At 47.9% G+C, this 16,907-nt stretch overlaps 1 protein-coding gene across 5 annotated transcripts in view; it reads right to left on the bottom strand.

The window, feature by feature from the left end:
• The window catches only part of LOC139748633 (uncharacterized), a 460,904-nt gene that overhangs the window by 5,457 nt on the left and 438,540 nt on the right, over window positions 1–16,907 (bottom strand). For all 5 annotated transcript variants that reach the window (XM_071661833.1, XM_071661836.1, XM_071661831.1 and 2 more), the window contains 2 exons: window positions 12,965–13,108; window positions 11,564–11,790 (listed from right to left, as the gene is read on the bottom strand). In XM_071661833.1, the coding sequence (XP_071517934.1) occupies window positions 11,564–11,790; window positions 12,965–13,108 (371 nt within the window). The remainder of the gene's footprint in view (window positions 1–11,563; window positions 11,791–12,964; window positions 13,109–16,907) is intronic.

Below are 16,907 nucleotides of genomic sequence, written 5' to 3'. Positions count from 1 at the left end.
GGGGTCTTCTTTGGGGGGATTTGTTTGCACTGGTGAGTTAAGTGGTGGAGATTTGTTTGCATTGGTGGGTTTGGTGGTAGGGGTTTGTTTGTATCAGTGTGGGTAATGGTGTGAGTCTGTTTGTATTGGTGAGTTAAGTGGTGGAGATTTGTTTGCATTGGTGGGTTTGGTGGTAAGAGTTTGTTTGTATCAGTGTGGGTAATGGTGTGTTTGTTTGTATTGGTGAGTTAAGTGGTGGAGACTTGTTTGCATTGGTGGGTTTGGTGGTAAGAGTTTGTTTGTATCAGTGTGGATAATGGTGTGAGTTTGTTTGTATTGGTGAGTTAAGTGGTGGAGACTTGTTTGCATTGGTGGGTTTGGTGGTAAGAGTTTGTTTGTATCAGTGTGGATAATGGTGTGAGTTTGTTTGTATTGGTGAGTTAAGTGGTGGAGACTTGTTTGCATTGGTGGGTTTGATGGTAAAAGTTTGTTTGTATCAGTGTGGATAATGGTGTGAGTTTGTTTGTATTGGTGAGTTAAGTGGTGGAGACTTGTTTGCATTGGTGGGTTTAATGACAGATTTGTTTCCTTTGGCGAGGTTTTTGGTGGAGGTGTTCTTTGGAGACTTTGTTTACGACGGTAGGGCCAAATGTGTGGTTTTGTTTACACTGGCCGGGTTATAGGAGGCGATTGTCTACAATGGTGTGTGTGGGGGGGGGGAAGGGGTTTGTGACTGGCGAATGTTGAAGGAGTGGTTGGAAGCAGCACCAGAGATGCGTGTACACAACACACGTAAATACCTCGAGTGGCCATATCTGCCTCCTCTCCAGTCTCCTACAAGGGTTACAGGTGTTTCCTACAAGGGTTGCAGGTGTTTCCTACAAGGGTTGCAGGTGTTTCCTACAAGGGTTGCAGGTGTTTCCTACAAGGGTTGCAGGTGTTTCCTACAAGGGTTGCAGGTGTTTCCTACAAGGGTTGCAGGTGTTTCCTACAAGGGTTGCAGGTGTTTCCTACAAGGGTTACAGGTGTTTCCTACAAGGGTTGCAGGTGTTTCCTACAAGGGTTGCAGGTGTTTCCTACAAGGGTTGCAGGTGTTTCCTACAAGGGTTAGGGTTACAGGTGTTTCCTACAAGGGTTACAGGTGTTTCCTACAAGGGTTACAGGTGTTTCCTACAAGGGTTACAGGTGTTTCCTACAAGGGTTACAGGTGTTTCCTACAAGGGTTACAGGTGTTTCCTACAAGGGTTACAGGTGTTTCCTACAAGGGTTACAGGTGTTTCTTACAAGGGTTGCAGGTGTTTCCTACAAGGGTTACAGGTGTTTCCTACAAGGGTTACAGGTGTTTCCTACAAGGGTTACAGGTGTTTCCTACAAGGGTTACAGGTGTTTCCTACAAGGGTTACAGGTGTTTCCTACAAGGGTTACAGGTGTTTCCTACAAGGGTTGCAGGTGTTTCTTACAAGGGTTGCAGGTGTTTCCTACAAGGGTTGCAGGTGTTTCCACCTTCCTGTGTTCCACCTTTACCTCGCTAACCTGTTTGCTCCTGATCTCTTCTCCCACTATTATAAACAGACAAGATAGAACCCAGTGCTTTGTTTCTGTTTGCCTTCCTTTGTCGGTGGTGGGTCTTGTTTGTATTACCGGGGGTTCATGGTTTGAGGGGGCGCCTTGTTTGCTGAGGCTGGCGCTTGTTTGCTATATTAGCGGGATTAGCGTACTGACTGTTTATATCCCACACTAGGGACACCTCACTTCCCTGAATTGCCCAAAGTTATCCCGCATTGTGGGACCTCAATTATAGAAAGTCGTACGAGATGTCAATTATTTTTAATTCACTAACTGGCATCTACGAGGTGTTTCCATACACAAGTCCACATATTTTTTCTGCTCGAATGTCCAGTAACCACCACAGCGCCGCGGTGTAAGGTACGCTAACTTCCTTTCGCGCGGACCGTATTCGAAAACCCAAATCAATATGTGAACTTTGTAGATAGACTTGACTTGGATGGTTTACACGAGTGATGGTGAATGAAGTGGACGTAATTTTCACGAAGATGTGGAGCAACGAAGGCAGGAGGAAGATGAGGACGACATTGCCAGCGGTGAGGGCGAAGATGATCCCAATCCTTGGTGTGAGGTGAGGAGATGGTGGCTGAGGGAAGCGACAACGTTGCGTCGGTCGGTCGTTTGACTGGTGGACATGGATGGATGATGCCAACTCTACTTGAGTCAAGTATGAATGGTGTCTGATCTCTCACCGAGAACCCTTGAGAGCTAGACTGCGTCGTGGTGTCCAGATAGTGATCTGATGGACGTGATAATGTCTGAAACATATCGGTGTTCGAGTTTTGTGACCAGGGGAAACACAGTCAACATTCCCAAACAGCGTCAAGGGTCGTTCCTTAAGTCTGCTAACAACAAACCAATCTGTGTGTTTGTGTGTGTGTGTGTGTATTGTGAAGTAGAACATGGCTTCATTACGTGATTTGTTATACTGGAAAAACGAGACTGAAATTGATCGTGATGAGAACTTAGATGCCTCAAGATCCATGTCTCGATGTGTGATGTATGAACAGCAATCAATGAAAATAGAACATAATGTGTGAACACATGCACACTGGCACACAATTGGCCGCTTTCCCACCTTAACAACCGTAGTGTGACTCGTCATCACCAGAGGATCGCTCACACGAAGTAGCTGAGGGAAGTGCCTTGATAACCCGCCAGATGTCTCACCGTACTGTGTGTACGACGGAGACTTGGGGCGCGGGGGGGGAGGGTATGCGAAGAGATAAGGGTTGTGTGTGTGGGTGGTGAATGACGTCACGGAATCCCCGTATGATGATAACGTTAAGGTTGTGCTGGCGATGGTTCACAATATTACGAACACCGAGAGTTCTGTCATGGTAATTGTAAATGATGTACAAATAACATAGGCCGCTGTTAATGGCCAGAAGGGTCAAGTGGTAGTTACCCAGTGCTGGGTTGTTTTGATAAAAGATAATGGAAATATATATATATATATATATATATATATATATATATATATATATATATATATATATATATATATATATATATCTTTTCATTGAGAAGGTAATGTGGTATAAGTTGGCATTACGTGATAGAAGCCTTGTGAGGTGGTTACCAGATGAAGTGAAGGATTACGAGTATTATCCTACCCGCTGGACCTGGTGGTGAAGATCGCACACCTGCCTCCCTCACTGTCCTCCCTCACTGTCCTCCCTCCTCCTCCCTCACTCCACGAGTTACCATCTGACGTGGTCAAGTGTCTCGCCAGGTGGACGCCCTCCTCAGTGGAAGGTCTGGATGACCGACGGTATAACTGTTCTATATCTTCAGCAAAGGCAGACGTTTATTCCTGTGTTATGTTATATGAGTTCCGACCATGTCATCCCCGACCTTCATCCGTTCTTGTTGCTGTAGAGAGGAACCTGCCTCGTAGACCCGTAGATCACACCTGCCCCACACATGTGGCTCACGGGGCCAGACGATACACCGCAGGTGCATCGTCTGAACCAGACACGATATGAGTTATGACTTGAGTATCATAACACACAATATTTCCACCATCTATGTACTGGGACGGGAGGAACCACACTGGGGAGCACGGAAGCATACCACCCCGCCACCCTACCTCTTGCCTGGGACATCCCACGTACCCAAGTGTGTAGGGTGGTGAGGCGACAGCTGAACATCCTTGGTGAGGGTCTGGTGTACTGCTGGTGACACTCATACATACGTGTCGGGTAGGTGGTTGACCCTCAACATGTCAGGTGGGTGAAGCAGGGTACGCATCACCAGTTCCTGTGGGCAGGGAAACCTGACGATGCTTCAATTACTTCGCTAACAACCCCACTGTGAACAACTGTACACCGTACTATCTTCTTAAATGCCGGTTGTTAAATACCTGAAGTTCATTGTATGTATACATTCATGGATGCAAAAATATTTTCGTGGTCCTTTATCATACTACCACGCCGGCTGGTCTCCAGTCACACCCAACTACCCATTAGCGTCGTTATATGGTCGTTGTCGTGCAATTATCGCTATCGTTACAGAAATCTTGATAATTGTGGTACTGTGAGCGCCAGCCATCACACCCCTGACCTTATCACTGTACGAGGATTGTGTAGCGTCATTCATCACACACACACACACACACACACACACACACACAGCTCTTCTCTCTTCCCACCTCCTTCCTCCGCCACCCCCGACCCCTGTCATATATACCATATGATTCTCGAGTAATTATGCTGTACGGAGAGCCAGTGTTACTCTCGTGTGATCACGTCACTTAAACATTCTCTACTTATCATATAACTTCTGAATTTTCTATATGGTGTCTTGATTAACCATGTCCTCCATTCCACGCTATTCATCCACCATTCTTATCATATAAAAGTATTTCTTTACATCTTTTTCAATAAGTTTCTCCCTTGATTTCATGTTATGTTCTCTCGTTCCTCAATCCACATATCTTTCAAAGAAGTGTTTGCTGTCTACATTATCAGTCTGTCATAAGAATTGAAAGGCCATGATCGGGTCACCCCTCACTCTACTCTCTTCCAGTTGGACATATCCAAAGCCTTTAGCCTTCCCCTTTAACTTATCCATCTTACTTCTGGTACCATCTTTGATGCCATTCTCTGGACTTCCTCTATGAACTCTAAGTGTTTCTTGAGGTTCAGGGGATCGACTGTAAGAAGCATATTCTAGTTTAGGTTTGATATTGGATACGAACAGCTGGCTGAATATTTCCTTATCATATACTTGAAAGTTATTTTCGTATTTACCAGAGGACAGTTGGTCTCCCTGACTATCTACGTATCCAACTCCCAAGTCCTTCTCACACACACACACACACACACACACACACACACACAATCCTGAAGGTTATATCCTGCAACATCTGTGGGTTAACAAGGCTCTTCCCACAGTTACATCGCTGACCGAAAACCTCACATCTGGCCAGGTTATGGGGCTGGCTGGGAGATGGGACTTTTGTGCACCAGTGGACGTTCGTGGTAAACACCGAAACGCTAAACATCTCCGATAGGAGAAATACCATTACAGTGTGGAGAAACTGCGTTTATGTATGAGTGTAAGGAGACTATACTATTTCTGTGGGTAAAGGAAGTGCGTACGTACTGTGTTGTACAGTGAGGGATGCATCGTTCGGCTGGCAGAGTCGGTCGTGCCCTTGAATCACCCAAAGGAATGGCCATCTGTGAGGCCTCGTCACACACGTGAGTACAGATCCACCTTATGGTCTTGTTCTTAATGTAAACACTTCCTCAGTGAGGGTAGACATGATACCTCGGGGTCACGACAGCGAGTGGGTCAAGAGTGAGGGTTTGTTTATAGAGGATCAGGGCTAGGAGTTGTGTTCTGAGTTAGCTGAATGGTAGTTAGGATGGTGAGGGTTGTTGACCTTGCTGGAGGTCACGAGAGGTCGTGATTGAAGGCAATTGGACGTCTATTTTTTGCAGGGGTCATGGGGTTAGTAGTGGGTTGTTTGTAGGAGGTTGACTAGGTTAGAGGCTGGCCTGTGTGGTCGAAAAGATCTAGAATAGTGTAGAAAAATGTAGACAAGTCGTTGTTGTTTGTATGCGGTTTATCGCCATAGCTGGGTGGTCGATATAAAGGGCTCAAGAAGTGTAAATATGGACTGGTCATTATGAACGGGTATCCGCTATAGGACGGCCTATGAGAATACTGGGATGGCCTCTGTAGACGGGTGGCCGATATAGACGGATGTAAACAATTGATTTTTTGTTTATTGTTTCCTATAGTTTCTGTGTACGAGGTTAGCTACACGAGGATGGATCATTATGATCCCTCCTCCTTCCCTGACCTTAAAGAATCAGGTCTACCATCGGTATGTGTTTGTGTGGTCGTGTTACAACGGGTGACTGGTATAGTAAGTGGTCACTCAAAGCAGGTGGCCGCTGTGGACGGATAAAAGTCCCCAGATTGCCGTCCATTATCAAACAGGTGGTTGCTGTAGAGAGGTGGTCGCCATATAGAGGTGGTCAGTGATAAAGACAGATGGTTCATATAGAGAGGTCGCCGGTGGAGGCAGGTGGTCGCTACAGGCAGGCAGTTGGCGACTGACGCTAGATGACCGTTATAGACGACCGTTATAGACAGGTGGCCCTTATAATAGGACGGCTGCTCTAGACAACAAGCCATTAGAGAGGAGTGGTCGCTATTACTGAGTGGTCGATCTAGAGCAGTGGTCGTTGTATATGAGTAACCGTTGTAGGCATAACGTCCTTTTCGTAATGGTTACACACCGCGTGGACGCTATAGAAGAGTCGCCGCTGTAGGCAAGTCGTCGCTGGACACGTAGTCCGTTAAATAGAAATTAATTTCGCAGGCGAATGTAATGGGGAGGCCATCCAGAGCCACGTCAGAGTCATAACGACCTAACCACCGCCTCCACCACCACAACAAACATCGTCAGGCCATTTTGCAAGATGTTAATTGCAAACCACGACGGTCCCCAGCAAGTCAAAACCACACTTACAGCAAGGGGATACAAGGTCGTGTACAGGCGAGAGCGGGTGTAGCAAGACTACCTGTACCGGGGTCCCACACTCCACTGAAATTATGGTTGGTAATGTTTACTGGTCACACACACCAGCTGTACTGCTCCCATCGCTCAGGTGGAGCCTGATTGTGTGCGTCCCTCCAGGCAGCGTTGTGAGCCACCAGGGATGGCATCGTGAGCCAACGGAGGCATTATGACCCACTAGGAGGTCATATGAGCCACCAGGAGGGCATTTTGAGCCACCAGGAGGGCATTATGAGGCAACAGGAAGGCATTGTGAGCCACCAGGAAGGCATCATGAGCCACCAGGAAGGCATTATGAACCACCAAGAGGGCATTATGAACCACCAGGAGGGCATTATGAGCCACCAGGAAGGCATCATGAGCCACCAGGAAGGCATTATGAGCCACCAGGAGGGCATTATGAGCCACCAAGAAGGCATTATGAGCCACCAGGAGGGCATCATGAGCCACCAGGAAGGCATTATGAGCCACCAGGAGGGCATTATGAGCCACCAAGAAGGCATTATGAGCCACCAGGAGGGCATCATGAGCCACCAGGAAGGCATTATGAGCCACCAGGAGGGCATTATGAGCCACCAAGAAGGCATTATGAACCACCAGGAGAGCATCATGAGCCACTAGGACGGCATTATGAGCCACCAAGAAGGCATTATGAGCCACCAGGAAGGCATTATGAGCCACCAGGAAGGCATTATGAGCCACCAGGACGGCATTATGAGCCACCAGGACGGCATTATGAGCCACCAGGAAGGCATTATGAGCTCCAGGAAAGCATCATGAGCCACCGGGATGGCTCTGTGAGCCACTGGGAGGGCACTGTGAGCCACAGTGACTCCAAAAGTGGACGTTCTGCAGCGTCCAAAAGACTTGTGGATCAAGGATTTACCAAGCAATGCTGGTGTCCCAGCCTCCAGGGATTGGAGCGAGTGTAAGAGTGGCGGTGAGGGACGAATGATTGGGGATGAGGCTACAAATCCATTACCCAGTGTCAGTCAGGTGAAAATTACCGACTGGCCAATCAAACAGGAAGTCCAAGATACCGGACAAATCAGCCAGTTTGCATTCCATGAACGTAAATGAATAAGGTGAAGAAAAAAAAGAAATAAATGTTAAATTCAGTTTTTGACGAATGTCTCTCGTATATCTAAGTATACGATGATGATAAATCTCTCTCTCTCTCTCTCTCTCTCTCTCTCTCTCTCTCTCTATATATATATATATATATATATATATATATATATATATATATATATATATATATCTGTCTATTTATCTATCTATCTATCTTATGGGCTGCTGTGGCGTCAGTCCTCAAACATACGACCTTTTTCCATCACAACACATCCCTCACACATCTTCCTCGTAAATGTCGCTTTTCCCGTGGTGAGCACTCCGTGCTGGCTCTGTCTTTTGGCACTCCTCGTCAATACTCATATGGAAGACAGTACTTTTCAGTAGTAGTGGTATCTTTATTATCAATATCATTATTATTATCATTATTACTATTATTATTGTTATTATTATTATCATTATTGTTATCATTATTATTAATATTATCATTATTATTATTATCTATATATTTATTTTGCTTTGTCGCTATCTCCCGCGTTTGCGAGGTAGAGCAAGGAAACAGACGAAAGAAATGGCCCAACCCACCCCCATACACATGTATATACATACACATCCCCACACGCAAATATACATACCTATACAATCTCAATGTACGCATATATATACACACACAGACATATACATATATACACATGCACACAATTCACACTGTCTGCCTTTATTCATTCCCATCGCCACCTCGACACACATGGAATACATGCCCCTCCCCCCTCATGTGTGCGAGGTATCGCTAGGAAAAGACAACAAAGGCACCATTCGTTCACACTCAGTCTCTAGCTGTCATGCAATAATGCCCGAAACCACAGCTCCCTTTCCACATCCAGGCCCCACAGAACTTTCCATGGTTTACCCCAGACGCTTCACATGCCCTGATTCAATCCACTGACAGCACGTCGAACCCGGTATACCACATCGATCCAATTCACTCTATTCCTTGCCCGCCTTTCACCCTCCTGCATGTTCGGGCCCCGATCACTCAAAATCTTTTTCACTCCATCTTTCAACCTCCAATTTGGTCTCCCACTTCTCCTCGTTCCCTCCACCTCCGACACATATATCCTCTTGGTCAATCTTTCCTCACTCATTCTCTCCATGTGCCCATGCCATTTCAAAACACCCTCTTCTGCTCTCTCAACCACGCTCTTTTTATTTCCACACATTCTCTTACCCTTACATTACTTACTCGATCAAACCACCTCACACCACACATTGTCCTCAAACATCTCATTTCCAGCACATCCACCCTCCTGCGCACAACTCTATCCATAGCCCACGCCTCGCAACCATACACCATTGTTGGAACCACTATTCCTTCAAACATACTCATTTTTGCTTTCCGAGATAATGTTCTCGACTTCCACACATTCTTCAAGGCTCCCAGGATTTTCGCCCCCTCCCCCACCCTATGATTCACTTCCGCTTCCATGGTTCCATCCGCTGCCAGATCCACTCCCAGATATCTAAAACACCTTATTTCCTCCAGTTGTTCTCCATTCAAACTTACCTCCCAATTGACTTGACCCTCAACCCTACTGTACCCAATAACCTTGCTCTTATTCACATTTACTCTTATTTTTCTTCTTTCACACACTTTACCAAACTCAGTCAGCAGCTTCTGCAGTTTCTCACATGAATCAGCCACCAGCGCTGTATCATCAGCGAACAACAACTGACTCACTTCCCAAGCTCTCTCATCCCCAACAGACTTCATACTTGCCCCTCTTTCCAAAACTCTTGCATTCACCTCCCTAACAACCCCATCCATAAACAAATTAAACAACCATGAAGACATCACACACCCCTGCCGCAAACCTACATTCACTGAGAACCAATCACTTTCCTCTCTTCCTACACGTACGCATGCTTTATATCCTCGATAAAAACTTATTATTATTATCATCATCATTATTATTATTATTATTATTATTATTATTATTATTATTATTATTATTATAGTTATTATTATTATTATTATTATTATTATTATTATTATTATTATTATCAATATCATTATTATTATTATGATTATTATTATCATTATCATTATTATCATTATTGTTATCATTATCATTATTATTGTTATTATTGTTATTGTTATCACCATCATTATTATTACTAGTTTTATAATAAATTATCACAAGTATTTTCAGCGTTATCTGATCTTATTGTTAAGTATTGTCTTATATCGAGCTGTGGCTGGCCATTCTTGATGACGTAGGTTCGTCTCTTGAAACTGCCGAAGTAAAATTCTATTGTAACGTCTGGAGATGTTGGGTCTTATGTGTCTCGTCTTATTGGCCCTTAACTGACCCCTATTTTCTTTCCTCAAGCTGTTATTTCATACTTATTATTTCTATCTTCTGTCTTTCCTTTTTCCTTATACCTTCGTGAGTCTTTCCCTTCGTGTTCCTTATTCTTTTATGCTTGTACAACGTCTGTTTTCCCTCTACTAGTTGCTATACATTACAGTGTAGTGTAGGCTACAGGTTTTACTAGTCTACCCTCTAAATATTTTCGTTTTCTCTCATTCAAAAACTTCTCCATCCGTTTTCTTTTATTTAACGTGTGTGTCTACCTCTTTTTTTCCCCCGCACTCATTCAGTGTTTCCCTCCGACTTCCCTCATCCACCTTCCCTCCCGTTCACCCTCCAGCTCTCCCATTGTGTCATGATTCCCTCCTCGGCCCTTGTCACCTCCCACTCCGCCCTTAATCCCAGCTTGACCTTAATGACTTCTTTGTGCTGGATGGCCGGCCGGCCTCTCCCTCACTCCCTCCCTCCCTCACCGTCCCTCCCTCCCTCCCTCCGCCACTAGATTCACCCTCCTGCCGTTGCATCAGATAACCCAGTGAGCAGAAGGACCACCAGTACTTAAAGATAAGCCACAAGGACGGAGGTAAATTGTTAAATAAGATAATAATGGGCCATAAGAGACTGGGAGAGGAGTTGTGGTATTAACTTTTGAGGGGAGCTCACTAGACCAGCTGGGACCAGTGGGTACTGCTCAACACACACACACACACACACACACACACCATAACGCCATCGTCAGCACCATCTGCGACCAACCACCTGACCCCTGCCATCACCATCTGTCGCCAATACATAGTGTCAACTTAGGCGGTACCATTACTATCTACCACAACTACTATCTACCACAACTACTATCTACCACAACTACTATCTACCACAACTACTATCTACCACAACTACTATCTACCACTACTATCTGTCACTACTACTATCTATCACAACTACTCTCTACCACAACTACTATCTACCACAACTACTGTCTACCACTTCTACTATCTACCACATCTACTATCTACCACAACTACTATCTAAGTCTTTTGATGTGCCATAGGAGAGAGAGTCCTTCTGCTTATTAGTGTATGTGTGTCTATACATGTTAGTAATGTAGGATCTTATCACAGTTCCTCCAGCAGATGACGTCCTCACAGACCATAACAGGTCTTCTGTCGTATGGGTCCTCCCACGTACTGCCCTCCGTCAGATAGCGTCGTCACAGACCACCGGCTCTTCTGTCGATTGTCCCTCCCATTCACTGCCCTCCAGCACAAAACTGTCACAGACCATAAGGTCTTCTGTCGTCTGTCCTTCCCATGTACTGACCTGCAGTAGACAAGCTCGTCACAGACCATCAGGTCTTCTGTCGTGTGTCCTTCCCATGTACTGCCGCCCTCCACCACCATCCTAACCATCCCAGACCATCCCAACCCACCCAGAGAGAGAGAGAGAGAGAGAGAGAGAGATAGAGAGAGAGAGAGAGAGAGAGAGAGAGAGAGAGAGAGAGAGAGAGAGAGAGAGAGAGAGAGAGAGAGAGACCTACCTTATGTTTGATCCAGGACTCCTTGTTATCGCCCTGGCCCAGCGTGTTGATGGAGGTGGTGGAGTGCGACTTGAGGTCCGGGTCGCTGGTCCATCGGTCCCTGATGTGGCTGGAGCAGGACTTCTGGACGCTGTCGATCAGCTCGGAGCAGACGTGGCGCCCCGTGTAGCGCGCCCACTCCACGGCACACAGCCCACGCCCGAAGTCCCGCAGGTGCGGGGATGCTCCTGACGAAGGAAGGGGGGAGTAGTTCTTATGACCTCCGGGTGGCTCATGAGGTCGAAGGTCATAATCCTAGGTTAAGGAAAACCTCAAGACGTTCCCTGGTCGCTGAATTGATGTATGATAGTACTTTAACAACACTTGGTAAATATTCAACACAAATGATATGTAAGAAAAGGTATAACCATCTCGAACTGTGTGGACGAGAATGGGTGTCGCTGGTTACCAGCGTTGCCACATGGAGGACAGAGAACCTGTCCTAGGTCAACGGATCCCTTCCTGCTAGCGTGTCTCGTAACTAGGCTTGGAGTGCCAAGGATTCTCATGTTTTCGTTTGCAAATAAGGAAGATATCTATGAGCCTTGCAACTTACCCAGGCCTAGGAGAACCGTGATTTACTGGATCATATGTATGTATATATATATATATATATATATATATATATATATATATATATATATATATATATATATATATATATATTGGAAAGGATCACAATTTTGCGCGTGATCAAGATACTCCTATGGGTCCACGGGGAAAATGAAACACGAAAAGTTCCCAAGTGCACTTTCGTGTAATAATCACATAATCAGGGGAGACACAAGAGAGAAATATAACAGTCAGTTGATATACATCGAAGAGACGAAGCTAGGACGCCATTTGGTAAACATGTGATTGTCCAAAAACAATCACATGTTTACCAAATGGCGTCCTAGCTTCGTCCCTTCGATTTATATCAACTGACTGTTATATTTCTCTCTTGTGTCTCCCCTGATGATGTGATTATTACACGAAAGTGCACTTGGGAACTTTTCGTGTTTCATTTTCCCCGTGGACCCATAGGAATATATATATATATATATATATATATATATATATATATATATATATATATATATATATATATATATATATATATATATATTCCCACGTATTCCCTGCGTGTCGTAGAAGGCGACTAAAAGGGGAGGGAGAGTGGGGCTGGAAATCCTCCCCTCTCTTTTTTTTTTCAATTTTCCAAAAGAAGGAACAGAGAAGGGGGCCAGGTGAGGATATTCCCTCAAAGGCCCAGTCCTCTGTTCTTAATGCTACCTCGCTAACGCGGGAAATGGAAAATAGTTTGAAAGAAAGAAAGATATATATATATGGTTGATTTATTGGCAGCATTGGCTGACGTACCAGCAAAGAGGAGGATCTTAGCGATTTTGGTCCTGCCCTGCAGCGCCGCCTTCATGAGCGGGGTGAAGCCCAGGGCGTTGCGGGCGTCCAGGTCCACACTCCTGTTGCACTTGTTGACCAGGTGGGACACGACCTCCGTGTGACCTGCGGGAAGGAAGCCAGGTCATATATACTGGCGAAGCCATACGTGAGATCGATCATCTATCACTTGGAATGCAAGGGAAGATATAGAGAATGATATAGAGATTGATATAGCAAAGCCAGTGAGATATAGCATCAAAAGACACCTCCTCCCTCCCACCAGTACCTGGTATACACACACACACACACACACACACACACACACACACACACACACACACACACACACACTGCCTCACCAGAGCATCGCTTTCGCCGTTCTAACAGGATATGATGCCCGATAGATGGGATCACTCACTGGTGGGAGTTCTGATCCTCTCTTGTGGTACCACCTTCTCCTGCCTAATCCACCGACGCTCCACAACTCCACCTGGACCATCTTTTCTTTCTTTTTTTTTTTCTTTGTCTCCCAAGGTGGATGGTGGAGTGACTGAACCCCTCCATCCACCTAGCTAGATGGATGGGGGCCTGGTTAGACCCAGACTAAGGCAATCAAACTAGAACCTCTCTCTCTCTCTCTCTCTCTCTCTCTCTCTCTCTCTCTCTCTCTCTCTCTCTCTCTCTCTCTCTCTCTCTCTCTCTCTCTCTCTCTCTCTCTCTCATATGACCCAAGTACTTGAGCTGATAAACGTTCGAATGTAGCGAAAGTGGACGAAGCCTTTGAGCGCACAGTGAGGCACATCTCAATTGCACCCATGTTCACACGAGGTCGACACAACCACACCTCCCCTCCCCGTGTTAGGTCATCTGGCGCTACGACCAGCCTGTAAATCGAGAAGCAGAGAGGTCAGGGTGAGGTCAAGTAGGGCGATTACTAGGGCCCCAAGATGGCCTAACTGATGTAGGGATTTCACTAGGGCCCCAGGTTGGCCTGACTGGTATAGAGAGTTCACTAGGGCCCCACGGTGGCCTGACTGGTGTAGGGAGTTCACTAGGGCCCCAGGGTGACCTGACTGGTGTAGGGAGTTCACTAGGGCCCCAGGTTGGCCTGACTGGTATACAGAGTTCACTAGGGCCATAGGGTGGCCTGACTGGTGTAAGGAGTTCACTAGGGCCCCAGGGTAGCCTGACTGGTGTAGAGAGTTCACTAGGGCCCCAGGGTAGCCTGACTGGTGTAGAGAGTTCACTAGGGCCATAGGGTGGCCTGACTAGTGTAAGGAGTTCACTAGGGCCCCAGGTTGGCCTGACTGGTGTAGGGAGCTCACTAGGGCCCCACGGTGGCCGGACTGATGTAGGGAGTTCACTAGGGCCCCGAGGCGGCCTGACTGATATAGAGAGTTCACTAGGGCCCCACGGTGGCCTAACTGGTGTAGGGAGTTCACTAGGGCCCCATGGTGGCCTGACTGGTGTAGGGAGTTCACTAGGGACCCGAGGTGGCCTGACTGGTGTAGAGAGTTCACTAGGGTCCCAGGGTGGCCTGACTGGTGTAGAGAGTTCACTAGGGCCCCAGAGTGGCCTGACTGGAGTCTGAGAGTTCACTAGGGCAGCATTGTGGCCTGACTGGTGGAAGGAGTTCAATAGGGCCTCAAGGTGGCCTGACTGGTGTAGAGAGTTCACTAGGGCCCCTGGGTGGCCTGACTGGTGTAGGGAGTTCACTAGGGCCCTAGGGTGGCCTGACGCGTAGAGAGTTCACTAGGGCCCCAGGGTGGCCTGACTGGTGTAGAGAGCTCACTGGGGCCCCAGGTTGGCCTGACTGGTATAGGGAGTTCACTAGGGCCCAAGGTTGGCCTGACTGGTGTAAGGAGTTCACTGGGGCCCCACGACGGCCTGATAGTGTAGGGAGTTCACTAGGGCCCCAGGGTGGCCTGACTGGTGTAGGGAGTTCACTAGGGTCCCAGGGTGGCCTGACTGGTGTAGGGACTTCACTAGGGCCCCAGGTGGCCTGACTGGTGTAGGGAGTTCAATAGGGCCTCAGGGTGGCCTGACTGGTTAGAGAGTTCACTAGGGCCCCAGGTTGACCCGACTGGTGTTTGAGAGTTCACTAGGGTCCCAGGGTGGCCTGCCTGGTGTGGAGAATTCATTAGGGTCCCAGGTTGGCCTGACTGGTGTAGGGAGTTCACTAGGGCCCCACGGTGGCCTGACTGGTGTAGAGAGTTAACTAGGGCCCCAGGGTGGCCTGACTGGTGTAGGGAGTTCACTAGGGTCCCAGGGTGGCCTGACTGGTGTAGAGAGTTCACTAGGTCCCCAGGTTGACCTGTCTGGTGTAGGGAGTTCACTAGGGCAGCAGGATGGCCTGACTGGTGTAGGGAGTTCACTAAGGCCCCAGGGTGGCCTGACTAGTGTAGGGAGTTCACTAGGGCCGCAGGGTGGCCTGACTGGTGTAGGGAGTTCACTAGGGTCCCAGGGTGGCCTGACTGGTGTATGGAGTTCACTAGGGCCCCAGGTTGGCCTGACTGGTGTAGAGGGTTCACTAGGGCCCCAGGTTGGCCTGACTGGTGTAGAGAGTTCACTAGGGCCCCAGGGTGGCCTGACTGGTGTAGAGAGTTCACTAGGGCCCCAGGGTGGCCTGACTGGTGTAGAGAATTCATTAGGGTCCCAGGTTGGCCTGACTGGTGTAGGGCGTTCACTAGGGCCCCAAGGTGGCCTGACTGGTGTAGAGAGTTCACTAGGGCCCCAGGGTGGCCTGACTGGTGTAGAGAATTCATTAGGGTCCCAGGTTGGCCTGACTGGTGTAGGGCGTTCACTAGGGCCCCAAGGTGGCCTGACTGGTGTAGAGAGTTCACTAGGGCCCCAGGGTGACCTGACTGGTGTAGGGAGTTCACTAGGGCCCCAGGGTGGCCTGACAGGTGTAGAGAATTCATTAGGGTCCCAGGTTGGCCTGACTGGTGTAGAGAGTTCACTAGGGCCCTAGGGTGGCCTGAGTGGTGTAGGGAGTTCACTAGGGCCCCAGGGTGGCCTGAGGTTTTACAGGTCGTCCCATGTTTATCATACGCAGGGCCGGGGAGGAGAATCGACCCAGCGCCCGCGGCCTTCGTGGGCACATCGATCTGGCCCACCGAGCCACGACGACAACAAGAGGTGACGCGTCGTCCGTCACCGTGTGGCCACAGAAGGATCAGGTCGGTGTTCTGTGAGGGGAGTCACATACCACCCTTGGTCGTACACATCAGGTAAACATCACACTCCAAAACCCATCTGAAAACACAGACCCAAGAAGGAGGTTCTGATACAGTTGAAGGAGGAGGAGGAGGAGGAGGAGGAGGAGGAGGAGGGCTGACTCTTGCTCTCCCAGTGAGAGTTTCCCCCTCCACTCGCTCACACGCTCCTTACCTCCCTCCCCCCTTCACAGAGCCACTAGCCTCACACCCCAAGCATCCCCAGAAGGAGGATGGCCTCTCCCATCCTTCTCGTATCCATCAAGTTTGTCATCTTTCCCGACCTTGGTTTTCCAAGCTCTCTCTCTCTCTCTCTCTCTCTCTCTCTCTCTCTCTCTCTCTCTCTCTCTCTCTCTCTCTCTCTCTCTCTCTCTCTCTCACATAGTCCTGGATCCCATCGTAGGAGGGTTTTTGATCTGGTATCCTCGCCGCCGGGTCAGAGGTTGACGCGATCACGTCACTTCCCTGTGTAGGTTCTGATCCCGTTCGTGCGATGCTCTGTGTGTGCTGGGATCCCTCTGTACCTTGAGGTTCCTTTGCCCAAGGGAACAGGCCGGGATGTCGTACGCCAAGGGTCGCACCCGTCGTGCTTAAGGGTCGTCCTGTCATTTGTGCTTTAGGGTCGAGAAGTCGTGCTCAAGGGTCGTACCATCCACCTCAAGGGTCGTACCGTCGTGCTCAAGGGTCGTACCATCCACCTCAAGGGT

Source organism: Panulirus ornatus, chromosome 5 (genome assembly GCF_036320965.1).
Source record: "Panulirus ornatus isolate Po-2019 chromosome 5, ASM3632096v1, whole genome shotgun sequence".
Classification (NCBI taxonomy): Eukaryota; Metazoa; Arthropoda; class Malacostraca; order Decapoda; family Palinuridae; genus Panulirus; species Panulirus ornatus.
Note: the sequence above shows the minus strand (reverse complement) of the source record. Positions and strands in the feature narration are given on the sequence as shown.